This window comes from Halteromyces radiatus (genome assembly GCF_025201355.1).
Source record: "Halteromyces radiatus strain CBS 162.75 chromosome Unknown BX664scaffold_8, whole genome shotgun sequence".
Classification (NCBI taxonomy): Eukaryota; Fungi; Mucoromycota; class Mucoromycetes; order Mucorales; family Cunninghamellaceae; genus Halteromyces; species Halteromyces radiatus.
The window spans coordinates 1270305-1295454 of NW_026251694.1; the positions used below are offsets into that span (position 1 = coordinate 1270305).

The following is a 25150-nucleotide window of genomic DNA, read 5'->3' on the forward strand; positions in this document are numbered from 1 at the left end:
GAAAGTTGAAAGGAGTACCTTTTTTTATTTCAACAAAAAAATTCGAATGAGTTCAAAAACCTTTACTAAGAGTATTTCACTATCGCAATCATTACAAAATAATAATAGTAATAATAAAAATAATAGTAATAACAAAACCATACAATATAAAAGACCCAAAAAAAGAAAGATTTTATTTTTCAAAAAAAAAAAGATATAAATCTAATCTAGAACTTTTGGAAAGACTTGTTGGCGCTCTTGGCCTTTTGGACCTTGAGGACGTTGAAGCGGACAGTCTTAGAAAGAGGGCGGCATTGACCAATAGTAACAATATCACCACTAAAAGATAAAAAAAAAAAAAAAGACGAAGTGTGCATTAGTATACACATATTTTGGATATCAAAGGCTTGGTAGGCCGTCACCTCACCAACTACCTCATCCATTCATTTTTTTTTCATCATATATGAAGAGTTTGCTTCTCTCCACTCCGTTTTTCCATAAGTATAAACGACATACAAGGAAAAAAAACGTAGCGGCTTATAACAGAATGAATGATGACAAGTCATATCAATCTTATACAAGTATTCCAAAGAGAAACAAAAAAGCTCAACATAGAGAAGACAAAAAAGTATCTTGTAACCCAAAAAAATGAAGAATCAAGGCAATATGATCATGATAAATAATAATAATTTTTTTAACTTACATTTCAACGTTGGCGTTATCGAAAGCAGGAGAGATGTGAGCAGAAATGTTCTTGTGACGCTTTTCGTAACGAGTGTACTTGGGGATGTAGTGAAGGTAATCACGACGAACAACGATGGTACGCTTCATCTTGGTAGAGGCAACAACACCAGTCAAGATACGACCTTGGATGTTAACTTCACCGACGAAAGGGCACTTCTTGTCAATGTAGGTACCGTACTTGGCTTCCTTGGGGGTCTTGAAACCATAACCAACTTCCTTGAACCAACGCTTGTTCTTGGAGGACACCTTGGAGTTTTGGAAGACACCGTGTTGCTTTTGGTAGGCCTTTTCGATCTATAATAGATAAATAAGAAATAAAAATTAAATGAATATTCCATTAGTTTATCTTTATAAACAAACTTACTTGATCAGACATTTTCAATAAAGTGAGAAAGAGGAAGAACAATAAAAGAAAAGTCTTCAACACCGTTTTTAAAAAAAAGTTTTTTTCAAATACCGGTGAAAAATTTTTGTAGTGGATTTCATTGGCTGTTGATACTTCTCTTCCAAGCCACTTACTTCAGGGGAAGAGAAACAAATCCAATCTCAGGTCAACGACGGATGAACAGATGGTAATGGAACGATATGTTATGAATAATGATTTCTATGATTCATATGATGATAGTTGATTGACGATGGATAATAGATGAAGTTGATTATTGTAATGATTCATTTTATTTGTATATTAGATTTGATTATTCTTTTTCTTTTTTTCTTTTTTTTTTTTTAAAAAAAAAGATGTTAACAAGAACAACGGACGGTTTCTTACTTTTTTCTTTTTCCTTTCCATTTTTTTTTTTTTTTTTTTTTTTTTGGGACAGGAGAGAAAGAGAGAGAAAGAGGATTGTCATTCTTTGATTTCATCACATGATATCATTCATCATTATAGATGGAACATTCACAACATTATCATATATTTATTATATCATCATTTAAGAAAAAATACCATAGATTCTGACAGATATGATTCGGTTCAGCTTTAAATAAATCTAAATACCATATATATATAAAGGTATGTTTCTTCTTTCTCATTATTTCATTTCTTTTTTCTTTCTATTTAATAGTAATAAAAAAAACAAATGATTATATATAAAAGTTTGATTCTTCTTATAGGAAGTTTATCAGGACTGATCTGCTCAACTACATCATCATCATCATCATCAGTGGAAATGTATGGTGAATTAGAAGAATCTGAATATGATCGACCTGGAGAAATTGATGATGATATAAAAATCATGGTTCGATTGATGACAATCCGTGAAAAAATAGGTCAAATGACACAACTTAATCAAGATTTGATTTTAACCAAAGATGGTGAATTGAATACGACAGCTGTGGAATATTATGCTAAAAATTATCATGTAGGAAGTTATTTAAATCAACTCAGCAGGTAAAACTGATTTTTTTTTAATCTTTTTCTTCTTCTTTTTTTTTTTTTTTTACTTTTTTTCTTAACACCTTTTTCCACCCCTTTCTCTTGTATAAAGCAACGGTGTCAATTACAATCATACGGCATATGCTAGTATTCTTAATAACATACAACAAATTTCTCTTTCTGTGTCTAACGATACTTTCAAAATCCCAATCATATATGGGTAAGTAAACCAACAGAAAAAAAAAAAGAAGGACATTCATTCACTTTTATTCTTCATCGTTCACAGACTAGATCATATACACGGTGCTCATTATATTGCAAACTGTAAGCTAACATATATATATGTAAAAAAGCTACACAATTCTAAATGTTTTATTTCTTATTATATAGCCACTCTATTCCCACAAGGTATCAACATGGCAGCAACTTTCAATCCCCAACTGGTTTACGAAGCTGCCTCTATTACTGCAATGGAAACAAGAGCTGCTGGTGTTCACTGGTAAGTAACTTTCATATATGTATTGCAAAAGAATCTATCTAAATATTTTCTTTTTCTTTTTCTTTTTTTTTTTTTTTTTCTTTTTTTTTTTTTTTTTTTAGGACATTTGCCCCTGTACTGGATATACCAATGAATAAGCAATGGCCTAGGGTATTTGAAAATTTTGGTGAAGATCCTTATCTATCTTCTGTATTGGGAAAGGCAGCTATCCATGGCTATCAAGGTACTTGTTTTAAAGAAAGAAGAGGTGTCACTGATATTATTATTACTATTATTATTATTATTTTATCTTTGTAGGAAAATACAAAACTGACAGATCAAAAGTAGCCGCCTGTATGAAGCATTTTATTGCCTATGGTGATCCATGGAGGTAAAAAAGATGATGTTGTTGTTTACTTTACTTAATGCACCTTTACTCAAGATTCGCTTGTTTTTATATTGTAGTGGTCAAGATCGTGATTCTACTGTGATATCAGACCGTACTATCTATGACTATCTTGTTCCCAATTTTCAAACAGCAATAGATAGTGGTGTCGCAACAGCGATGGAAGCATATATCGGTAATTTACAAAAGTTCCAAAAAAAAAAAAAGAAAAGAAAAGAAAAGAATTCATGATTTACTCTACCCTCTCTTTCTGAATAGATATCAATGGTGAACCAGTGGTTGCGTCTTCAAAATATCTACAACAATTACTACGGGATGAAATGAAATTTAAAGGAATGCTGGTGACTGATTGGGCAGAAATTCAACATCTTTATACAACTCATAAAGTAGCTTCAAGTCACAAAGAAGCTGTACGACTGGCAATTCATTCGACAAGTATTGATATGAGCATGGTGCCTTCAGATACAACCTTTTTTGACTCATTGGTGGCACTGGTAGAAGAAGGCTTGATCTCTGAACAACGAATTGATGAATCAGCTGAACGTCTTTTACAACTCAAAAAGGATTTGGGTTTACTGGATGTCGACAATGAAGGATGGAAGGTAGAATCGACACTATTACAACAAGTAGTAGATTCTGAACAGAAGAATGGACGACAACAGACATCCATTGACGCAGCGAGGCAATCCATCACTTTACTGAAAAACAATGATAATATATTACCTTTCAACAACAACAACAACAACGGCAATAATAATAATGGCAATTCATCAAACTCACAACCTATCAAAAGTATTTTGGTGATTGGACCCTCTGCCAACGACTTATCTCATCCATCTGGTGCCTGGACTATTCAATGGCAAGGTGCAACTGTGGATCGATGGCATGGATCAGTAGAAGATGATCAATTCTATTCTCAAGGTGTGACAATTCTTGAAGGTATTCGACAATCGGCTTCTCCTGATATACAGGTGCGTTATATCGAAGGGTTTGATATTGATGGAAACAACACAAGTATGGATGAAGTCTTGGATGTTATCAAGGATTACGATGTCGTTGTGGCTGCTATTGGTGAACATGTTTATACTGAAGGTAAAAGTTGAAAATAAATCACATTCATATCTGAAAAACTTGCTTTTTTTTTTTTTGTAGTGCCAGGGAATATTCATGATACACGATTACCAGCAGGTCAAATCAAATCTATCGAGATGATAGCAGAATCAGGCAAACCAATAGTGACAATTCTAGTAGAAGGAAGACCGCGCATATTGGAATCAATAGTGGATCATTCAAGTGCCATTCTTCAAGCATATCTTCCTGGTCCATGGGGTGGACAAGCGATTGGGGAAATCTTATTTGGTCTAGTCAATCCATCCGGCCGTTTGCCTTATACTTATCCGAAACATGCTGGAGATTTGATGTTGAATTATTGGCACCCTGTCAATGATGTTTGGGATCCATTATATGAATTTGGTCATGGTCTCTCTTACTCCAAGTTTGCTTACGGAAATATTTCAATAGTCAACAAAACGGATAATGGTGATAATGGTATTATTTCTCAAGGTGATGTCAAGTATCCTATCCTATCTGCTACTCAACCAAGAACAATCACTATTCCCGTCACTAACCAGGGGCCGTTTGATGGGTACGAAACTGTGATGATGTATATTCAACAACCGTATCGCCGTCTTACTCCACCAGCCAAACTGTTGAAAGGATTTCACAAGGTGTTTTTGGAATCTGGATCGACTCATATCGTGAAATTCGATGTGACAGCTGACATGTTCGCCTACACCGGTATTGACAACATTCCACATGGTACAATTGATCCAGGATTAGTCCACGTTTTGGTTCATGATAGGAAATTAGAATTACAACTATTAGATTAGTAAATCCATTTCTTTCTTCTCTTATATATACACTTGTTTATCTTTAATAAAAATTGATTTGACTTTCATCATTACTTTTTTTTTTATGGTAGAGGTTACATAAATTCATCATCCATCATTGCTATAAAGTTGAAGAGTAAAAAAAAAAAAAAAAAATTCTTCGTCCAATGTTTTATTTATTGATGCCTTTTGTTTTGATACGATAAAAAAAAAAGTGATATTCTATATACAAAAAAAAAAGTCTAAAGTAAAGATAAGATCACACTATACACCACCATAATGTTGATATTCATTAAATGCGAACACAGCAATGATGACACACATAGCAATCAACATATCCCATTGTCCAATGATAAAGCTACCCAAACCAATTTTTTGAGGTGGTTCCATGGCATCGATCAAGTAGGAATGTAATGCCCCTGTTTTCAGACCAACCACTACAAAAAAAAAAAAAAAAAAAGAAAGATTATAAAGCCCATAATACCTTTTATCCATCCTAAATCTTTTTATTTTGACCACTTACAAAGATAATTGTTGCCAGTATGACCATGTTGACTTGATGATGCATTGAAAAAAGTCACTGTGCTAATCCGCTGATTCATTCATTTTTTTTTAAAAAAAAGTAGTAAGTTAAAAGACGATGATGATGATGATGATGATTTTTTTGCTTACCGATTGCCTTGGGTTTCTTTCATTTGGAGTAATCACCATACGTAGGAACCAACGTGCAGGAAGATCAGGATGAGAATAAGGATGCTGATACTGAGATTTGATGTCACTAGGAGGAGGAGGAAGACGAAAACCAAGAAATATATCCAATTGATCGATCAAAGATAATGGTTTGATTGGTAATAGAGTGGGAGAAGCAACTGGTTTATTGGTTTCAGTAGCTTGATCGAATGAGGATGTTTTTTCATATTTCTTCTTTTCAGTATCATCAATATCACCTTGTTGAAGAACATGATCGTCCCCTGAGCCTCTTTTGTAAATATAGATAAAGTTATGTTCAGTCCACACAGCTAATAATGTGCCAGCCTCGTTGATTTCCAAACCATAGATATCTCCATCGTACACATCGTATATTTCCTCATTTCCATCCATGGGCCAATAGTAGTATTCTGGAATCACTGCGCCATCTTCACTGTTTCGATAAAGTCGTCGCTTGCTATTTTGTTGTTTCTGTAATATATCCACTTTATCAGTATAATCCAGTGTCGTAAATTGACTTCGTGTAATGGGGAAGGCTACCGTCCGTGCATCCGTTGACCTAGCTATATTATCATAAAAAAAAAAAGAAATAAGAAATAATATGAGTAACCAAATAAAAAAAAAGAGCAACATGTTTATTATAAGTATATCATCTTACTTAGAGAAAGTGGTGGCATTTGTAGTCGATTTTCAGAAGATTGAGACATATCCAAAACACCATTACTATCCAAGAAATCATCTTCATAGTAGCTACCTTTCTAAATATATATTATAAAAGAAGGTTAGTGTTTGTCCTTTTCTCCTTTTGGTAGACATTACCCTAGTGTTATGTTCCCGTAAGTGCCAAGTGTCCACTGGAGTTTCCCCACGTAATTCCGATAATTGTGTAACCGAGCTTGCATTGTCAGCTACAGATACACTAACATGAAAGTTGGTTCTTGCCTTATAAATATCTAAAGATACCACACGAAAAGTATCCAATCTGCAATTGACCAAAAGAGAAAAAAAACAAAAAAAAAATATAAATATCTATGTTCATTTTGAATATATAATTTTACATTGGTGAATAAAGTCTTGAAAGGACATTTTCATGTTTTTCTACTTGATCCGTAAGATGATAGTTGGCTGATAAATCAATAAAAATAATAAAAAAGAGAAAAGAAAATGAAATGATTAGTTGTTGATAAATATATATTTTATATTAAATTTACGAGAAATACGGTAACCAGGTTCACTTGCAGACAAAATAATATCTTGAGCATTTTCAGAATGAGGTGCTTTTGTCAGATCATTTGGTAATCGAATGATTCGATATCGATAAATATCAGGATCTCTAAATGATGATCATATTATTAAATAATAATAATAATATAAAAAAAAAGTCAGCCATATGTTGAAGTTATTTTTAATAGAATAAATTTGTATACCTTGAGAAGATGATAGAATCTTTTTCTATAACAAAAGATTTGATCCAAGTAGTACCAGGAAAAACAAGATCTTTATATTCAAAGGAACCAGTATCATTAGCCAAATAATAAACACGAGTATAGTAACGAGGAGTTTCATTTTCAACGGTATGATATAATACAGCAAATTGTAAAGGGGAATCTGTTGCGCTTGGAGGTCCAGATATTTTGGTGATATGACCTCGTAAAGTATGTTCCAAAACATTTGTCCATTCTAAGAGTCAAAAAATAATAATAATAGTAAGTAAGAAAAAAAAAAAAGGAAAGGAATGAGGATATAATAATTAATATGATTAAAGTTTACCGTCTTCAGTAGATATTCCATCTTGATGTTGTAATAAGAATTGAATCGGTCTTCGAAGAAGTTTGATCTTGCCTATAAATATAAAAAAAAGTGAGTTCAAGTTGATATATCCTATCTTAAAGTTGTCTTTACCAAAAACTCCTGTTTTCATATCACCAGTGCCAGACATAACTTGATCATTTTGATTATGGCCAAAATATATCATTGCTTCATAAAGATGGTTAGGTTGTACTGATAATATCGAAGTGTCAGGGAAAGTGCCGGGTAGATGGTGTCGATCGATTTTCATTTTAGCAGGGTGTGGGTACGGAGTATCTTGAAGTAAACTTGCCAAATAAATGACAACAAGCCCAGCAAGTAATAATGTAAGGACTCTCCATTGCATCCTTTGGTCTTTTTTTTTTTTTTCTATAGTAGAGTAGAAAGAAAATAGAAAACAGAAAAAGAGAGAAAGAAAAAGAAAGAAGAGAGAGAGAGAGAGAGAGAGCGAAAAGTGCTCGCGTTTTCAAGAGTCTCCTTGATACTTTTTTCCACTCCGATACTTTTTTTACTATAAATGAATAAGGTAAGAAAAAGGAAGAATACGGCTACTGAGAAGTGAAGTAAAACTCCTTTTTTTTTTAAAAAAAAAAGGACAATAGTTGATCGTATTAGACTGGTTCGTCCAATGACATGCATTAAACTTGTTAGCAAACGTTGTAAACATATTGTCACTTTGTGAAAGTTCGTCAAAATAGACTCCGATATGGATTTTTTTTTCCCTCTCATTTTTGCGACAAATCAATTCTTTCTCCTTTTACCTTGCAATAAGCAATGACCAAAGGCAAAAGAGGTATTAACTTGGTTTTTGATACCATATATGAATGTTTAGGAATTATTACTTACATTTATTTCTTTTTCTTTCTTTTTTTTTTTTTTGTAGATAAACCAACTAGAAAAGAACGACGTACGAAAAAGGTAAAAAGCATATCCAGAGTATGTAGCTTTGACATGTTGGATCTAAACTTCTCCTTTTTTTTTACGATTAGAATCAAATTCTATTGGATGTTGATAGTGAAGGACAAGATTTAGAAACACAATTGAAACGACTTGGATTAACAACCAAATGCATTACTGGTGATGGCAATTGTAAATAAGATACGAGAATGGTATATTGCTATTTACAGGTCTTTTTTGTCTAACTTGACTTCTTTTTTTATTTTATTTTCATTTTTAATAATATATTAGGTCTTTTCCGTGCATTATCCGATCAATACTATGGTTATGATAAACATCATCGATCGATTCGACAAGAAGTATGTCAGTACTTACAACAGCATAAGGAAACATATCAATATTTTGTGGAAGATGATATCCCTTTCGATCGGTATATAGCTAACTTACAGCAAGATGGTTTTTTCGGTGGACATATGGTGATAGTAGGCTTTGCGAAATTAAGACAAGTAGATATTAAAGTCTATCAGCCTGGCATGATGTAAGATCTTTTTTACGATATTGTTATATGTATATGCACTGATTTATCTCATCTTTCTCTTCTTTCTTTCTGCTCAAGTGCAGTTATGTTATTAGTGGAATAGATGAGGATGTGGAAGAAGAAAATAATGATGATGATGATGATGATACTGGTCGTCAAATATTACATATCGCGTAAGTTCAATGATCTTGAATAGATCAGAAAAAAAAAAAGAAGTGCTTTTCTAAATCTTCATCATGTTATAGATATCATAGTTGGGAACATTATAGTTCAATAAGGAATGTGGATGGACCTTATAGTGGTATGCCGGAGATCAAGGTAGACCTACCTAAAATATAGAAAAGAAAAGAAAAAAAAGAGTTGATACTCATGATCAAAAACGTCCCTTTTTTTTTTTTTTATTTAAGTAGACCCTAAATCCAAGCAGCTCTACTGTCATTGATACCAAGGGAAACAGTGATGGACATACCAGCGATGATAATAATAATGAAGTCTCTCCTGACTCGAAAGAAAAGGTGATTTTGAATGCTTGCCCTGGTACCAATATCCGAAAAATACGACGGCTGTTACGGAAATACAAAGGCAATCCTGACAAAGTGATCGACGTGCTTTATGAATCCAGCAACAGTGATAAAGAGACCAAAACTCCTATGATGGATACTAGTACGACAGTTATTGATGATGATAACAATAATAACAAGCTTATCAGTGAAAAGGAGCAACAACAATGTGTACAAGAAGAAGAAGAAACCACATCAGCGCCAAGCAATCAAGGGACAATGAAGAAGATGCAAACTGAAAAGTCTACACCAAAACGAATATCAGCACGAGATCGTAAATACCAAACAAAAATGCGACAAAAGGAAAAACAGAGGGAAAAGAAACAACAATTGGCCAGTAAGCATACTTCCAAAGCAATGAACGATACATCCAACGATACCGACAAAACAGCAAATATGCAACAATCAATGAAGCAATTGTATATTTAGGCAACAACAACAAAAAAAATAGTAGATAGATTAGGATAGATTATAATAGAATATTAAATTTTAATTTATTTATAGATGATGACATTTTGACAAATAAAGATCAAGTGTATTCAAAAAAAAAAATGTGTATACTATGTAGAATGAATGATATAATAAAGAATGAAAGGGATGATGATTGTATAGTCTATGATGGGGTCAAATGAGTTGGTTGTCCAGGGATCCATTTTCGTAATACTTCAGGAATTGTAACAGAACCATCTGGTTGTTGAAAAGTTTCAAGAATGGCAATTATCACACGAGGCACGGCCATGGCAGTTCCATTCAAAGTATGACAGAATAAGGTATTGTCTGAAGTAGGATGAGTAGGACGGTACCTGATGGATAATCGTCGAGCTTGATAATCTGTACAGTTAGATGTAGAGGAGATCTCACCCCATTTTTTGCGTCCGGGTAACCAAGCTTCCATATCATATTTTCGATGAGCACTAGCACCTAGTTCTTGAGCTGGCATATCTAGTATTCTAATAAACAAATAAAATATAATTTGAAAAAAATGGTCATTGATGATGATCTTTTTTTTTTTTTTTTTTTTTTTTTTTTACCTAAAGGTAAGACCAAGTTCAGTAAATATATCTTGTTGTAATGTTTTGAATTCTTCTAACATGTCTTCACTTTGATCAGGAGTAGTAACAGCAAATAATTCGACCTTGGAAAATTGATGTACACGATATAGTCCTTTTGTTTCTACACCACGTCCACCGGCTTCCATACGAAAAGCATGACCAAAACCAACACAACGTTGTGGTAGATCTACTTGAGGGATGATCCGATCCAAAAACTTGCCTGCCAAAGGTATTTCTGCTGTACCAGTAAGACACAATCCATCTGTATTGTCTGTATTCACATTGTACATTTGTTGACTTTCACCACGTCGAGGTTGGAACCCACACGCATTTGCAAGAGATGTACGTACAATATCAGGTGTCAGTATACCAAGGTAACCACGTTTTACTGCCTTGTCCATAGCGTATTGAATCAATGCTAATTCCAGATAAGCACCCCCACCTTGCAAGTAATAAAAACTAGAACCGGCAATCCTACTGGCTTGTTCCATATCCATAAATCCAAGTCGTTGATTCAGTGTCACATGATCCAAAGGTTCAAAGCTGTCATTCTTGCTAGTTCCATGTATTTCTTGGAGTATCACTGGTTCATCACCACGAGGGACTTGAGAATGGATGGTGTTGGGTATCATTAAACTTTGTGCAAGTAGTTGTGATTCTACCTGTTCCAGATCTTGTTCATGTTGCTTGATGCTTGCTTTGAGGACTTGGGCTTGTTGAATACTGCGTTCACGAGTATTGGATGCCAATGCTTGTGCTGAAGTTGATGAAGATGTAGACTTTCGTTGATGAGAGGCAGCAGCTTTGGAGAGAGCATTACGTTGTGACCGTAATAAAAGAAGTTGTTGATAAATATCTTTTCGTTTTTGAGCTAATTGTTGGAAGGTAATAGGATCAATAGGATCGTATCTTCGTGCTTGCATATTTTCGGCGAAATCATGAGCATGTTCAGCAAGATAACCGTAGTCAAGTCGAGGTTGAATGATATAGTCATGATATTTTGTTGATGTTGTCAATAATCGTTGACATACTGACCTTGGTAATAGTCGAGTATACGAGCGAAACATGTATGAGGAAAAAAAAAAAAAAAGGCAAAAGAAAGAAGAAGAAAAAAGGAAAGAGAAAACAGTATATGAATTACTTTTTTTTTTTTTTTAAAAGACAGATGAACAGGGGCGATTTTTTTTCTTTTTCTTTTTATTTAGAGAGAAGGAAAAGAAGGAAAAAAATATACATACAGAAAATAAAAGGTATTCAATCACAAAATAATAATAATAATAATAATAATGATGATGATTATGAGAGTGAAATAAAAATAAAAAAAAAAAGAAATAATATGACTAGAGAATAATGAATAAAATAGTATAAAAATAAAGAGTAATATATATATATAATAAAAAAAAAATCTACATAATGCTGCAATCCGAATCCTTTTCGTTGTTGGGACCAACACCATTTTCGCGGGTATGTTTCCTTCGTTGTTGCATATTTCCATGTTTTTTGAGTTCAGCGAGTCGTTGCATGGCACGTCGATTATTTTGAGCAGCTGCACGCATATACCATTTTCTTGCATCATCTAAACTTTGTTTGACACCAACACCTGTTTCTGTATAGTAGCCTACCGCATATTCCGCCTTGGCATAACCACGATCCGCAGCCTTCCGAGCCCAAAGGTAAGCTTCAGCATCACTTTGTTGTAAAACACCTTCAGCCCCTGTCAAATACCAACCAGATAATGCCAATTCAGATTCCAAATCACCTTGTTCAGCTGCCTTACTATACCATGCAATTGATCGTCGAGGGTCAATAGGACAATGAAGAAATCCATTTTCATACGCCAAACCAAGCTTGAACTGAGAGGGAGCATAACCATATAGAGCAGCACGCGTAAATAAATCACGAGCATAGTTTGGATCAGGAATCACTGATGGAATACCTTCTTTTTCAAAAGCCACACCAAGATCATGAATAGGTTGAGGATGATCTTCATCTGCCTGAGTTGCCGCACGTTCTAACCAACTCATACCTTCCCGAGGATTTCTAGGTTGTCCAAGTGTACCACGTAAAAGAATCATACTAAGTTTGTACATGGCTCGTCCATCACCTAAATTGGCTGCTTTGCGAAAGAATTGAATAGCATGAGCATTATCCTTCTTGGTCCCTGCACCTACTTCGTAACATACTGCCACACGATAGGTACATGCTGGATGACTTTGTTTGGAACCTTGTAAATAGAGAGAGAATGCTTTGTCCACATCGACTACCAAACCAAGTTTGCCACTACCATAACAATCCGCCAAATAAAAAAGAGCTTCTGGATATCCACCTGATTTGCCTAGACCACTACCGCTGGTTGTAAGTTTTTTGACGATCTTTTGTGCTTCAGTTGTCAATGCTTCTTTAATCTTGCGAGCTCGTTTGGGATCCTTCGATTCATTGGCAGCATAAACCACAGTAACCACCTCCATCATATATTTGGCTAAATCGAGCATTTTTTTAGGATCGTTGGATGCTTGGGCTTCAGCTCGAAAACGTTGTAGGTTTTCCATAGTTGGTGGTGGAAATGGACTTGAAGGAGGACGTCTTCCAGCTTGACTTGCAGCTAAAACTGAACTATCTGGCATATAATTGTTGTCAATAACAGGTTGTTGTTGTTGTGGTGGAGGAGGAGGAGGCATAGAATATGGTTGAGACATCATCATTTGTGGAGTTGGTGGTGGTATAGGTCTTCCATAAGGTGATTGCTGATAACCCATATGAGGTGAAGGAGCATACTGAGGACGTGGTGTAGGAGCTGGAACATAATAATATTTATTGCCACCACCATTCATTGAAGGAGGAGGAGGAGGAGGAGGATGTTGTTGTTGTTCATAATAAGCTTGAGGAGGAAGAGGAGAAGGACCTGGACGATAAGTATAACCATTATTATTTTGAGATGGAGGCATGACAGGAGTCATAGAAGCAGCCATAGAAGAACCACGTTGAAGATGAGAAGGATCAGTTAAAGTTGTCGAGGTAGTGGTTGAAGAAGATTGAGTAGGTTTAGTTCCATTTGAAGATGTTGTCGAAGGAGATTCAATTTGTTCGTCTATTGCATCAGGTTTTCGAGTAATAGTTGAATCTGAATAACGTTGTTGTTTATCACTTGTAGTAGAAGGATGAGAAGATAAAGAAGTAGAAGATTCATTAAGTGACAGGTTTTGTAATTTTAGATCAGTAAGGGATACAGGTGGAAGTTGTGGTTCTTCACGAGTTGCCATTATGGATATGATGGAATCAAGTGAAAGAAAAAGAGAGAGAGAGTGAGAAAAGAAAAAAAGAAAAAAAGAAAAAGAAAAAAAAAATAAAGGGGGAGAATCAAAAAATATATATCTAAAAAAAAAAAAAAAAAAGATTTTAAATTTCACTACTTGAGATGTTTTTGAGGTTGGTAGAATTAAATATATAAAAAATACTTGAATTATTATATACTTGAAAAATCAAAGTTATGTTATAATGATGAGCTTCTTTTTCCAGGAAATTACCACATGTTTTTATGATACATCGTGCTCAGCTTTCCCTTGTTACAATAATCCTCTACTGACCTAGTCGGAAACTGAAATCTCAAACCTATACTCAAAGCTCGCATCTTTTTTTTTATTTTTTTTTTTTTTTCTTCTTTATACTTTTTTTTTAGATGCCATCTGTGACACTCCCTACTACTGAAGACAAAAATATAGTTCGTAAAGCTCTACCAACTTGTGTATGTAATATGTTACTTTTATTTTTTCCTTTTTTTTTTTTTTTGTATTTGATTCTTTTTCATCAAAAACTCATTGATTTCTTTTTTATTATTTAATTAGAAAATCGTTACTTCAGCCGTAGCTCGGTTATACATTGCTTTACCACATAGTAACAATTGGACTTATTCACAACGATGGGGTGCTGCCACTTTTTGTAAAGATAAAAAGAAACAAAATGCCTTTTTTATTCGTATTGTTGATATGGAAGTAAGTCATAACTTGATATATAAGGAACACGTCTTAATTTTTTTTTATTTTAATAGAATCAGACTGGAGTGATCTGGGAACAAGAGTTATATGAAGGATTTGAATACAATAAAGATAAACCATTTTTCCATACATTTGATACTGATGTAAGTTTTAACTTTTATTCCTCTGTTTTTTTTTTTTATTCTCATACATTTTTTTTTTTTTATCAATGATTATAATTAGGATTATCTGGCAGGTTTAGAATTTGTGGATCAAGGTGAAGCTGACGTATTCTATAAAAAGGTGATCAATAGAGATTCAATTCGATTAAAAGGTATAACGTAAAGAATAATGATGAGTAATGTTATCTAAAATAGAAATTATTATTTTATGTAAACTAGATGAATCTGGCAATAGTCATGGCACACAATGGAAAATTTCTTCACGCAAAAGTCATATTGATAAGAATCATATTGGTAAACCATCCGATTTTCGTCATTTGGGACATATTGGTTATACAACAGAAAAAGGTTTTACTATTGAAAACAATGATCCAGAACAAAATAGTATTATTGAACAACTCAAGGCTCTTGGTATCACACCTGAAGAAATCAATCAAAATCAAGATTTTATTCACCAATTCTTAAATCAACATACCAATAATCCTCCTCCTCCTCCTCCTGCTCCTCCTTCAAGATCTATACCTTCCTCTCCCGCACCTACTCCTCCACCTTTACCTTCAACAAAAACAGGTAATATCACTGTAAAGTCGAAAATTCATTCATTCATTTTCTTTTATATATATTTATTTATATTTATAGGTCGTCGTCCTCCACCACCACCACCACCTCCAAGAAAAAAAACACTTGGTTCTACTTTACAACAACAACAACAACAACAACAACCAACATCATCTCCTCCTCCTCCACCACCACCTCCTCGATCAGCCTTTCCACCTATCCCTCAACGTGGTGTACGTCAATCTCAATCACCTTCAATTACTGGTAATATTGGTGAAGCACCTTCTCCTCCTCCACCTCCACCACCGCCACCAATGATGAATCAATCAACTCGAACGACACCTTTACCACCATCAAATTGCCCACCTCCTCCGCCACCTCCAGCTCCAGCAATTCCTTCTAGTAATACCACTCTTCCTCCTTCTTCAGATGGACGAGCAAATCTCATGGCATCTATTCGTGCAACTGGTGGGTTTGGAACACTCAAAAAGGGAGGACAACTTCGTCAAGGATCAACAAATAATGGTATGGCAGCAGCCTCAGCAGCAGCAGTGGGTGGAACAGCTTTGGCAGGAACAGCAGCAGCAGCAACAACAAGCAATGATGATGCATCTAATGGTGGTTTAGCTTCTAGTTTAGCTGCTGTACTGAAACAACGACAAACAGCAATGCAAAGCGATGATGAAGAAGAAGATGATGATGATTGGGAATGAACTTTAGAATCAAATTAGTTTAGTCTAGTTTAGTCTTTTTTATTTTATTTTATTATTATTATATCTTTTCCATGATAAAGATTCTTTTTTTTTCTTCTCATCTTATTTAGTTTGATCATCTGATTTGAAACAGAGGAATAGAGTAGGTTATCCATTTCTAAATTATGTCTTGTTTTTTTTTTTATTTGATAACGCGTTGGTTGATAATGGAAAATAGTCATTGATTTATGGTTGAATAATTGCTTGATTGATGATCGAGATATTAGAAAAAAAAAGTATTTTGGGACTACAGACGCGAATACTCATATAAACTGTAGCATCATCAGGAAGTCTTTTTTTTTCCTTTTTTTTTTTTTTTTTAAAAAAAAACAAAAAGTAAGAATAAATAGGCAAAATGTTTTATTCAAAATAAACAGGGTATATACATAGAGAGGATATAATACAATAATGAAGGGGACTAATAATCTAGGATACCAGTATCATTGTTTGGACCGCCTTGGTTCTCTTCTACTTCTTCATCAAAGTATCGATCTTGTAAATCTTGATTTTGTTGTCCTAGGTCATCATATGTATCGTCATTATCTACCACTGTATAATCAAACTGATCATCCAGACCATCCATCCATTGTTCTTCAAGTAATCGAATTAATTCTTCTTTTTGTTGTTGTCTTGCTTCTTCTAATCGATTCGTAGGATGTTCTGTCAATGGAGTTGGTTCGTCGTCGTCATCTTGTTCTTCATACTGTTCTTCTTCTGATCGCTTCTTTCGTTCCCATTGATCTTGTACATACCGTCGATCCATACTATGATATACTCGATCAACCAAAGTCATATCATCTTCAAATGGTGCATAGCGTTCTTCGTCAGGGATATATTGACCAATGTATTCTTCGTATAAAGAGGGTGCTCGTAATTGAATGGCATGTTCAGAAAAGTAACCAGAAGGTCGTAAATGATGCACAAGATAATGATAACGTCGATTGTGTCGAGTGGCTGCAGAAATTATCCTTGTATTGTTTACTGATTGTCCTTCACTTGCTTTGTCGTTTTCTTGTTGTTCTTGTCGTATATCTACCAAAAAAAGAAAAAGGTGTTTATAAAAAGTGTGATACATGTCAAATACTTTATTTACCACTGTCTAAACAACTGGCTAGATCTTGAGGTAGAAAGGACCCAATTTGATCTAAAAGAAAACGAGGATCATTTTCTAACCACTGAATCAATAATTCACGCTTTTCATCGGTAGTCAATTCAGTTGTGCCATTATAAGATAAACGAATAGATTCACTTTCTTGCTTTATAAATGATAAAAGTTTAGAATGGTATATGGGATTCATTACTGAAAAGCAAAAAAAAAAAAAAAAAAAAAAGAGGAAAAAAAAAAAAAGAAAATAAGCGCAGTCTTTTCAAATCCGATATTTCAACAACTGGCCAATCACATCTTTTTAGATCCATTCAAGTTTTTGAAAGGTGAGTTATTTCCATCAAAAAATTATTAACAATATCATTATCATCCACCGCACATCATTATCATTCAATCATCATCATCATTCATCATCATCATCATTCATCATCATCATCATCATCATCATCATTCATCATTCATCATTCATCATTCATCATTCATCATTCATCATCATTCATCATTCATCATTCATCATTCATCATTCATCATTCATCATTCATCATTCATCATTCATCATTCATCATTCATCATTCATCATTCATCATTCATCATTCATCATTCATCATTCATCATTCATCATTCATCATTCATCATTCATCATTCATCATTCATCATTCATCATTCATCATTCATCATTCATCATTCATCATTCATCATTCATCATTCATCATTCATCATCATCATCCTCATCATCCTCATCATTCATCATTGTCATCCTTCATCATTCATCGTCATCATCATCATCATTCATCATCATCCTCACCTGTTATCCCCCTATTTTTCACATCGTTCTGCAAACAGCATACGAATAAAATAAGAAACAAAAATGGAAAGATCTTTAACGAATAAAAAAAACTGATCGAGCCAATCAGTGATAATGAAGTCCAAAACAAAAAAAAAAAAAAAAAAAAAAAGAATTGGATGAACCTAAGCAGAATAATGAGAAAAATACTAATGATATATTCACTCTTTCGTTCCAAATCAATCCATAGAGTTTAGATCATTCCAAATATTCTATCATCCACATTGGAAACATGATAAAAAATCATTGACTTTCTCTTTCTTTGGTATTATTAGAAAATCAAAAAAAAAAAAAAAAAAAAAAAAGAGGGAGAGGAGGGGAAAGAGATAAGGAATGATGTCGCTTTTGGTAAGGAAAATCTGACCGCCAGCTTACCCACAACCTAGAAACGTTTCTACCAAGTAGAAACACACTAAACCAATACATAAGAATAAACATCTTTTTGTGAGCACTGATAATAAGCAGATCTAAAAAAAAGAGGATATGTCAGAGTAGGCGAACTCGAACAAGTTTTCTTTCGATGATACTTACAGGAGCGAAACATTTTTCTTAATACTGCATTGTTGTTCAGCATGAGTAGACCCTGGGAACGCAATAGCGTTTGTCGATAATCATCATATACAATTTCTATTTGATGAACGTAGTATGTCAGTCTATATGGAAGATAGACTTCCAAAAGCAGAAATAGAGAAGAGAAAAGATAAAGATATTTTATTTCACGAAAGAGTAAATCAGACATAAAAAGTATAAATAAAAGTGCTGAAAAGATAACATAAATAGCAAAAGAAAATAGAAGTGATGAAAGAAAAAATCAATCATTCATTTCTAGGTTTCTTGGATAGGGTTCTAACAAAGAAATTGTATTCAATTAGTGCTCGGAAAGGTGTAGATACATTTTTCCTTTTTTTTTTTTTTTTTTTTTTTTTTTTTTACATGTGCGCGTGACGACTTGAGATGATAATCTAGACTTCTACGACTTGTGAGGATACGTTTGCAGTTGTGGACAGGGATATTGTTTCTTTTACTACATACCAAGAAAAAAGAAAGTTGTAGTACAGTCAAATGTAAGAGGAGGAGGGTACAAAATCTTACCTTCTTTTCATGTATGTTTCTGACGTGTCGTCGAATACTTTTTGAATTTTTGAATATCTTGGAGCAACCGTCTATCGGACACTTGTAGGTGGTGTTCTATGAGAAGAAAGAATTAATAATGAACAAAACATTTTTCTTTTGCTTTTCCACTTACGTCATGAGTCTCCATATGTCTTTGGAGGTTGCAATTCGTACCAAGGAGCTTGCCACATCTTTCACACTTGAACATCTAATCCCAGCAAAATCATTTAAAAATGTGTGAATTTTATAGTAGTATGTATTCCATCGCATTATTCTATTGCATACTTTTGTTTGGTGGGTCATCTTGTGTCTCTTGAGATTGCTGGATGTATAAAAGATCAAGTTACATATATCACAGCGGTAGAAGATCTATAAAGAAGAAATGAATGTTAGTACAGCGTTATCCACAACACATGAGAATATATAATCATTTTCATTTTGATTACTGGTCCGAATGTTGGGCTTTGTGGATGTCTAATATCGGCAGTGAGTTGTCGTTTCATAACCGTTTGAAAGTACTTAACGGAATTTCCACCAAGTTTATCGTCGTTTGGTGGTGTGAAATTTTGAGCATGTCTGATAAGTTCCTCAATTTTGATGTCGTCGTTTGTTGTTACGTTCTCCATCCCGCATGATGTCAGTATGTCATTTACTGCGAACATGTTCAAACTGTAGAGATCTCTATCCAATTAAAAAAATAGTGAATAATTTGATTGTTTCCACTTCCCCCCTCAAAACGTTACTTACTGTCCGATAACACAAGAGATACCATCATTAAAATCAACGAATTCTCCAAATGCGAGTCGATTTCCACGACTAAGGTTTGCAAGGCCGATGTCACCAACACCTTTTTTCAACAGACAATGAAGAAACTTAAGCTTGAGATGTACCGGTATCTGTTCTTTTACCCTTCGATCCAACGTTGCCAGCAATAAACCGTAAGATTGACTACTGATCACCATAGTATATAAATCATTGTGATCCATACCGTCCTTGCGTTTGCCTTGTTTTGTTTGTTTTGACTTGTATGCGACACCACCAACACGCTCGTCCATAAACCCAGCCATAAGATAGTCGAACCATGCTTCGTCTGTACCAATAAGCTTTACAGTTTGAATACGAACACCATGACCGTCATCTTTCTTGTAGAACGCTGTTGTAACAGAGCCATCGGCAGTAATGTATCCAAGAATCAGTAGGAGTAGATGATAAGTGAATGTTTCCTTGTCCACTGCTGTGATCAGATTATCGATTTTTTTTTGTACAACCCGATTTATTCTTGAGGAGGGCAATCCTAAGCTGTCCCACTTATTACCAAAGAGTTCACGCGTCATTGTCCACTTTACCACCCCTAAATAAGCCGCTTTGTAGACAGTAGATATTTTGTCATTAGCATAGAATCTAAGAAGAGGAAAAAGAAAAAGGCATTAGTATCAAGAGTTAAAGCTATGCAGCGACACATACTTGAGATCCACTACTGAAACACCCGCCTTTTCCAGTAATTTGTATAGAAACACGAAATCGGTTGCCCGTAGCATGAAGCCAACAAAAGTCTTTCCATTGTCTGAATGAAAGGCGTCGCCAGCCCCAAATCCAATAAAATAATATATGAAAGGATTGTTGAAGTCAAAGAACGATATGAGAATATGTCGTTCATTATCGCTAATGTTGGCGACAGTGATGTCTTTCCATTCTTCAGAGGATGTCTTGTTTCCGGTTGAATTCTTTGCATCAGAGGAGGTTTTGCTTCCAGTGGCGTTCTTTGCATCAGACGAGGTCTTGTTTCCAGTTGAATTTTTTGCATCAGAGAAGTTCTTGGTTTCATTTGACTTCTTTGCATCAGACGAGGTCTTGTTTTCAAATGAATTCTCTTCATCCTGTACCTTCGGTTTTTTCTTGAACCAATAAAAAATTTTATTTCCTTTGATAATTTGTGTGGGTGGGTCTTCGAAGTCATCGTCACTATCCGGTTGCATTAAGAATGGCTTTTGTTTCCCATCATTGTGTTTCTAAAATATTCAGAACGTAATTAATATCATCATATTTCATTACTGCGCCTTTAGATTATCGCACAATTGCTCGCTATATCTTTATTATTGTACTTTCCCCTTTGTATTTTTGATAATTTCATATTTACCTTATTAATATTATTCAGATTGTTCTCTGAACGTCGCTTAATGTTGAGTAAGAGAAGTTGCCTTCAGAAGATGTCAATAGGAAGTTGAAGGCAAGGGAAGAAAAGAGAAAGAAAAGATCATTGAAACTCCTATCGCATTTATGAAAAAAAAAAAAAAAAAAAAAGGTAAAAAAAGAAAATAAGGACGCGCAGTCTTTTCAAATCCGATATTTCACAACTGGCCAATCACATCTTTTTAGATCCATTCAAGTTTTTGAAAGGTGAGTTATTTCCATCAAAAAATTATTAACTATATCATTATCATCCACCGCACATCATTATCATTCAATCATCATCATCATTCATCATTCATCATTCATCATTCATCATTCATCATTCATCATTCATCATTCATCATTCATCATTCATCATTCATCATTCATCATCATCATCATCATCATCATCATCATCATCATCATCATTCATCATCATCATCCTTCATCATTCATCATTCATCATTCATCATCATCATCATCATTCATCATCATCATCCTCACCTGTTATCACCTTAGTTTTCACATCGTTCTGCAAAAAGCATACGAATAAAATAAGAAACAAAAATGGAAAGATCTTTAACGAATAAAAAAAAAACTGATCGAGCCAATCAGTGATAATGAAGTCCAAAACAAAAAAAAAAAAAAAAAAAAAGAATTGGATGAACCCAAGCAGAATAATGAAAAAAATACTAATGATATATTCACTCTTTCGTTCCAAATCAATCCATAGAGTTTAGATCATTCCAAATATTCTATCATCCACATTGGAAACATGATAAAAAATCATTGACTTTCTCTTTCTTTGGTATTATTAGAAAATCAAAAAAAAAAAAAAAAAAAACGGTGAGAAAAAAAAAAACAAAGTGAGCACCCTGACAGATCCCTTGTGTAAAAAAAAGAAAAAAGAATGGGATGATTTGATTAGGAAATAGAACAAAATCATCAGGGTCCACATTCAGATGGAACAAACCTAACGTTGAAAGTCAGGGTATTGAAAAAACCTTTTTGAACAAGTGGATTGTTTGTCATCGTAATACATTTGTATAATAACCTTAAATGTTGTTGTCAAGATTTTAATCTCAGTCAGACCCCTCTTCCCCATTTCAATAATCTCCCCACACTGGAAATCTATATTTGTATTCAAAAAAAAAGAGGGGCATTCACTGTAGTTAAAATTCAAAAAGACAGCATATAAAAAGGCAACCTCGGAATATCATCTGAGGATGAATAACCAAAATTTTGTAAAAAAAAAAAAAAAAAAAAAAAAAAAAAAAAAAAAAAAAAAAAAAAAAAGGAACAAACATCATCATCATCATCTTTCTTTTTTTTTTTTTAACAGGGTCCATTTTTATATATAAACTAAAAGTTCCTATTCTATAGATAGAGTTAAATGAAAGTAGATGAGCATGAGAAAAAAAGAAATAAGGTATAATCGTAAACACCTTTTCTATTCCTAAAAATGGAAATTTAAAGTTGTGCTTTTCTTAATTTATCAACAAATGAGACATCAGGAAAAAAAAAAAAAAGAAAGTTTTTTTTTTTCTTTTTTCCATTCAGTGATCCGACTGTTTTCAGTTCCCATTACAAAAACAGAACCTTTTTTATTATTTGATTTAACTCGCCGCTTACTGTATCACTTATTTTTTTTCTCATCATCTTAATATTTTCAATATAGTCTAAATTACACTTACATATTATATATATATATGTCAAAAGGTATCAAAGAAATATCAAAAAGGATATGTCTTTTTTTTTTTTGACAGGATGTTCTACAAAAAGAAATAAATAAAGGTAATAACGTAATCATCAGGGTTGAGTAAAGCGTGGGAAGTCTTCTTTCAAAAGAGAAACAAAAAAAAAAAAAAAAAAAGACGATGATTATTGGTGGCAACACAAAAAAAAAGAAAAGCCATTTTTTTTTTTTAAAAAAAAAAAAAGACCCTGGAATGGAACGAAAATGACTGGGTAACGCGAGAAAAAGGAAATTCTTGGATCAAGCCTGTACACTTTTTTGGGTGGAAACATATTCATATTCCGCTTATCCAATTATAAAAAATTTCTTTTTTTTTTTTCTTGTTCCTTTTACTTTCTTTTCTCTTTATCTTTTATTCTTATTATTATTTAATCCCTATTTATTCTTTTTTTTTTTATTTTTTTTCTATCAATACATTAAAAACTTACACAATACTATAATCTATTTCATTCATTTATACAATGGGATTCAAGTTACCATTCCGTTATAATAGTCCTACTTTCCAAATTTTTTTGGTTGGTTTTATCTGTTTCTGTTGCCCTGGTAAGTGCTCTTTTTTTTTTTTCTATTCATATCTTTTTTTTTTTAGCAAAAACTAATTTAATATTATTATTAGGTATGTTCAACGCATTGTCTGGTATGGGTGGTGGGGGCAAATCATCCACGGTCGCCGTCAATAATGCCCAAACAGCCTTATCTGTCACTTTTACTGTATGTTCTTTACTTGGTGCTCCTATTTACAATATCTTTGGTCATCGTGTCATTATTCCTGCTGCTCTTTGTTATGTTCTCTATGTTGGCTCTTTCTTAACAGATAGTGATGCATTCACTATTGTGGCTGGTGCTATTCTCGGTATTGGCGCTGGTTTCTTATGGACTGCTCAAGCTGGTATTATGATGTCTTATCCTAATGAATCTGAAAAGGGTAAAGCTTTCTCTATCTTTTGGATGATCTTCAATTTGTAAGTTTTTTTTTTCCTTCTATTTATTTATTTACTTTTCTTATATTAATCTTCTTTTTTTTTTTTTTTTTTATTAGAGGTGCTACTATTGGTGCGGCCATTCCTCTTGGTAACAATTGGCATAACACTACCACCAGCAATGTCAACACGGGTACTTATATTGGTTTTATGGTTTTGATGGCTTTTGGTGCTTGTTTAGCTCTTCTTTTGACTCCTCCCAATAAAGTCATTCGTAATGATGGTACACATGTCTCTTTGCATAAATTCTCCAACTGGAAACGTGAATTCATTGAAGTGCTCAAGCTATTTACCAACTGGCGTATGTTGATCTTGATTCCCTTGTTTGCTGGTTCCAATTGGTTCTATACCTATCAATTCCAAGTTTACAACGGTGGTGGTTATTTCAATTTACGTGCTCGTTCTCTCAACAACTTACTCTATTGGCTCTTCCAAATCATCGGTGGTGGTTTCTTCGGTTGGTTGCTTGATTTAAAGTCTTTGGGTGGTCGTCGTAGACGTGCCATCACTGGTAATACCATCGTCCTTATTACTGTGGTTGCTCTTTGGATTGGTGCTATCTTTGTTCAACGCAACTTTACCTTTGAATCTGCTAGAGATCTCCCCACTCCTCTCAAAACTGATGTTTACTCTCCTGGTTATGCAGGTATGGCTATCGAATACGCTTTCTTCGGTTTTATGGATTCTATTTATCAAGGTTTTGTTTACTGGTTAATGGGTACCATGACAAATGATACTGAACGTGCTGCTCGTTATGGTGGATTCTACAAGACTATTCAAAATGCATTTGCTGCCGTTGCTTCTCAATTGGATGCTACCAGAGTTCCCTTTATGACTCAACTCATCATTGTCTTTGTTGTCAACGTCGTTGGTATCCTGTTAGCCTATGTGGTGTGCTTTACTGTTCCTGATGTCACTGTCGAAGAAATCGACAATTTGCAACATGGAGAAGGTGCTGAAGTCATCATTGGTGGTCGTCTTGAAGATGATGCTACTCCCACCAAATTGGAACTCTCTGAAAAGGAATACATGTGATTTTCATCCCTTTCTCTACCTAGTTGATCTATCGTAGTTGTTTCTCTCTCTTTTGTTTGATTATGTTGTCTATTCTTTTTGACTTGATTAAAGATTCCCCCTTTTCATCATTTTACTGTAGTTTTATTATTTACTTTATTATTATTTACTTTATTATTATTATTATTTATTACCCTAGAAAAAGTTCTTTATTTGTCATTTTAGTTTTAATTTTGATAATAAATACAATCATTTGATAATTCTGTTGCCT

At 33.9% G+C, this 25150-nt stretch overlaps 10 protein-coding genes across 10 annotated transcripts; 4 read left to right on the forward strand and 6 right to left on the reverse strand.

Annotated features, from left to right (window-relative positions):
- Window positions 1-147: 147 nt before the first annotated feature.
- BX664DRAFT_341269 (RPYS18 protein) lies at window positions 148-1135 on the reverse strand. Its single transcript, XM_051546967.1, has 3 exons — window positions 1088-1135; window positions 683-1017; window positions 148-318 (listed from the first exon to the last, which is right to left on the reverse strand). The coding sequence occupies exons 1-3, from the start codon at window positions 1097-1099 to the stop codon at window positions 207-209; spliced, it is 459 nt and encodes a 152-aa protein (XP_051397328.1). The 5' UTR covers window positions 1100-1135; the 3' UTR covers window positions 148-206.
- A 757-nt stretch (window positions 1136-1892) lies between these two features.
- BX664DRAFT_376500 (glycoside hydrolase family 3 domain protein) lies at window positions 1893-4939 on the forward strand (the record flags this gene model as incomplete). Its single annotated transcript, XM_051548732.1, has 9 exons — window positions 1893-2113; window positions 2211-2318; window positions 2385-2422; window positions 2489-2597; window positions 2699-2820; window positions 2895-2967; window positions 3042-3157; window positions 3241-4074; window positions 4135-4939. The coding sequence occupies 9 exons, from the start codon at window positions 1893-1895 to the stop codon at window positions 4869-4871; spliced, it is 2358 nt and encodes a 785-aa protein (XP_051397329.1). The 3' UTR covers window positions 4872-4939.
- A 77-nt stretch (window positions 4940-5016) lies between these two features.
- BX664DRAFT_388710 (uncharacterized protein) lies at window positions 5017-7822 on the reverse strand. Its single transcript, XM_051549488.1, has 10 exons — window positions 7482-7822; window positions 7350-7421; window positions 7007-7259; window positions 6791-6912; window positions 6638-6704; window positions 6399-6561; window positions 6238-6337; window positions 5544-6142; window positions 5395-5464; window positions 5017-5308 (listed from the first exon to the last, which is right to left on the reverse strand). Exons 1-10 carry the CDS (start codon window positions 7732-7734, stop codon window positions 5136-5138), a joined length of 1872 nt encoding a protein of 623 aa, XP_051397330.1. The 5' UTR covers window positions 7735-7822; the 3' UTR covers window positions 5017-5135.
- Window positions 7823-8130: 308 nt separating this feature from the next.
- BX664DRAFT_201146 (uncharacterized protein) lies at window positions 8131-9904 on the forward strand. The gene is made up of 7 exons (XM_051540118.1): window positions 8131-8181; window positions 8272-8306; window positions 8378-8477; window positions 8577-8823; window positions 8907-8996; window positions 9069-9141; window positions 9234-9904. The coding sequence occupies exons 1-7, from the start codon at window positions 8163-8165 to the stop codon at window positions 9810-9812; spliced, it is 1143 nt and encodes a 380-aa protein (XP_051397331.1). The 5' UTR covers window positions 8131-8162; the 3' UTR covers window positions 9813-9904.
- Window positions 9905-9996: 92 nt separating this feature from the next.
- On the reverse strand, window positions 9997-11358 carry BX664DRAFT_268789 (seryl-tRNA synthetase; the record flags this gene model as incomplete). The annotated part of the gene is made up of 2 exons (XM_051541017.1): window positions 9997-10333; window positions 10415-11358. The coding sequence occupies 2 exons, from the start codon at window positions 11356-11358 to the stop codon at window positions 9997-9999; spliced, it is 1281 nt and encodes a 426-aa protein (XP_051397332.1).
- Window positions 11359-11898: 540 nt separating this feature from the next.
- BX664DRAFT_238124 (uncharacterized protein) lies at window positions 11899-12993 on the reverse strand (the record flags this gene model as incomplete). The annotated part of the gene is made up of 1 exon (XM_051540196.1): window positions 11899-12993. A coding segment is annotated over one exon (1095 nt), but the record flags the coding sequence as incomplete, so codon positions are not given.
- A 1118-nt stretch (window positions 12994-14111) lies between these two features.
- Window positions 14112-15930, forward strand: BX664DRAFT_380728 (uncharacterized protein; the record flags this gene model as incomplete). The annotated part of the gene is made up of 6 exons (XM_051548919.1): window positions 14112-14177; window positions 14278-14424; window positions 14481-14570; window positions 14650-14740; window positions 14808-15158; window positions 15228-15930. 6 exons carry the CDS (start codon window positions 14112-14114, stop codon window positions 15857-15859), a joined length of 1377 nt encoding a protein of 458 aa, XP_051397334.1. The 3' UTR covers window positions 15860-15930.
- Window positions 15931-16235: 305 nt separating this feature from the next.
- On the reverse strand, window positions 16236-17229 carry BX664DRAFT_341286 (coiled-coil domain-containing protein-domain-containing protein). Its single transcript, XM_051546968.1, has 2 exons — window positions 16992-17229; window positions 16236-16930 (listed from the first exon to the last, which is right to left on the reverse strand). Exons 1-2 carry the CDS (start codon window positions 17194-17196, stop codon window positions 16317-16319), a joined length of 819 nt encoding a protein of 272 aa, XP_051397335.1. The 5' UTR covers window positions 17197-17229; the 3' UTR covers window positions 16236-16316.
- A 1307-nt stretch (window positions 17230-18536) lies between these two features.
- On the reverse strand, window positions 18537-21400 carry BX664DRAFT_201202 (uncharacterized protein). Its single transcript, XM_051540119.1, has 9 exons — window positions 21098-21400; window positions 20425-20969; window positions 19708-20361; window positions 19407-19641; window positions 19246-19329; window positions 19094-19168; window positions 18940-19035; window positions 18781-18871; window positions 18537-18693 (listed from the first exon to the last, which is right to left on the reverse strand). The coding sequence occupies exons 2-8, from the start codon at window positions 20934-20936 to the stop codon at window positions 18869-18871; spliced, it is 1659 nt and encodes a 552-aa protein (XP_051397336.1). The 5' UTR covers window positions 20937-20969; window positions 21098-21400; the 3' UTR covers window positions 18537-18693; window positions 18781-18868.
- Window positions 21401-23234: 1834 nt separating this feature from the next.
- On the forward strand, window positions 23235-25143 carry BX664DRAFT_302744 (major facilitator superfamily domain-containing protein). The gene is made up of 3 exons (XM_051542444.1): window positions 23235-23428; window positions 23502-23847; window positions 23925-25143. The coding sequence occupies exons 1-3, from the start codon at window positions 23347-23349 to the stop codon at window positions 24898-24900; spliced, it is 1404 nt and encodes a 467-aa protein (XP_051397337.1). The 5' UTR covers window positions 23235-23346; the 3' UTR covers window positions 24901-25143.
- Window positions 25144-25150: the final 7 nt, after the last annotated feature.

What these genes read in the sequence shown, in the direction of transcription:
- BX664DRAFT_341269 (XM_051546967.1), bottom strand. An exon ending in GATAACGCCAACGTTGAAAT is followed by an intron (nt 319 to 682) that starts GTAAGTTAAAAA and finishes TTTATCTTTTAG; the next exon opens with TGGTGATATTGTTACTATTG.
- BX664DRAFT_302744 (XM_051542444.1), top strand. Translation starts at nt 23,347, where the DNA reads ATGGGATTCAAGTTACCATTCCGTTATAATAGTCCTACTTTCCAAATT. An exon ending in TATCTGTTTCTGTTGCCCTG is followed by an intron (nt 23,429 to 23,501) that starts GTAAGTGCTCTT and finishes TATTATTATTAG; the next exon opens with GTATGTTCAACGCATTGTCT. An exon ending in TTTTGGATGATCTTCAATTT is followed by an intron (nt 23,848 to 23,924) that starts GTAAGTTTTTTT and finishes TTTTTTTATTAG; the next exon opens with AGGTGCTACTATTGGTGCGG.
- BX664DRAFT_388710 (XM_051549488.1), bottom strand. Translation starts at nt 7,734, where the DNA reads ATGCAATGGAGAGTCCTTACATTATTACTTGCTGGGCTTGTTGTCATT. An exon ending in ACCTGGTTACCGTATTTCTC is followed by an intron (nt 6,705 to 6,790) that starts GTAAATTTAATA and finishes TTGATTTATCAG; the next exon opens with CCAACTATCATCTTACGGAT. An exon ending in AATGCCACCACTTTCTCTAA is followed by an intron (nt 6,143 to 6,237) that starts GTAAGATGATAT and finishes ATGATAATATAG; the next exon opens with CTAGGTCAACGGATGCACGG.
- BX664DRAFT_341286 (XM_051546968.1), bottom strand. Translation starts at nt 17,196, where the DNA reads ATGAATCCCATATACCATTCTAAACTTTTATCATTTATAAAGCAAGAA. An exon ending in AGCCAGTTGTTTAGACAGTG is followed by an intron (nt 16,931 to 16,991) that starts GTAAATAAAGTA and finishes TTTTTTTGGTAG; the next exon opens with ATATACGACAAGAACAACAA.
- BX664DRAFT_201146 (XM_051540118.1), top strand. An exon ending in GTCTATCAGCCTGGCATGAT is followed by an intron (nt 8,824 to 8,906) that starts GTAAGATCTTTT and finishes GCTCAAGTGCAG; the next exon opens with TTATGTTATTAGTGGAATAG. An exon ending in CGTCAAATATTACATATCGC is followed by an intron (nt 8,997 to 9,068) that starts GTAAGTTCAATG and finishes ATCATGTTATAG; the next exon opens with ATATCATAGTTGGGAACATT.
- BX664DRAFT_201202 (XM_051540119.1), bottom strand. Translation starts at nt 20,936, where the DNA reads ATGCAACCGGATAGTGACGATGACTTCGAAGACCCACCCACACAAATT. An exon ending in GTTTCAGTAGTGGATCTCAA is followed by an intron (nt 20,362 to 20,424) that starts GTATGTGTCGCT and finishes TCCTCTTCTTAG; the next exon opens with ATTCTATGCTAATGACAAAA. An exon ending in ATCTCTTGTGTTATCGGACA is followed by an intron (nt 19,642 to 19,707) that starts GTAAGTAACGTT and finishes TTAATTGGATAG; the next exon opens with AGATCTCTACAGTTTGAACA.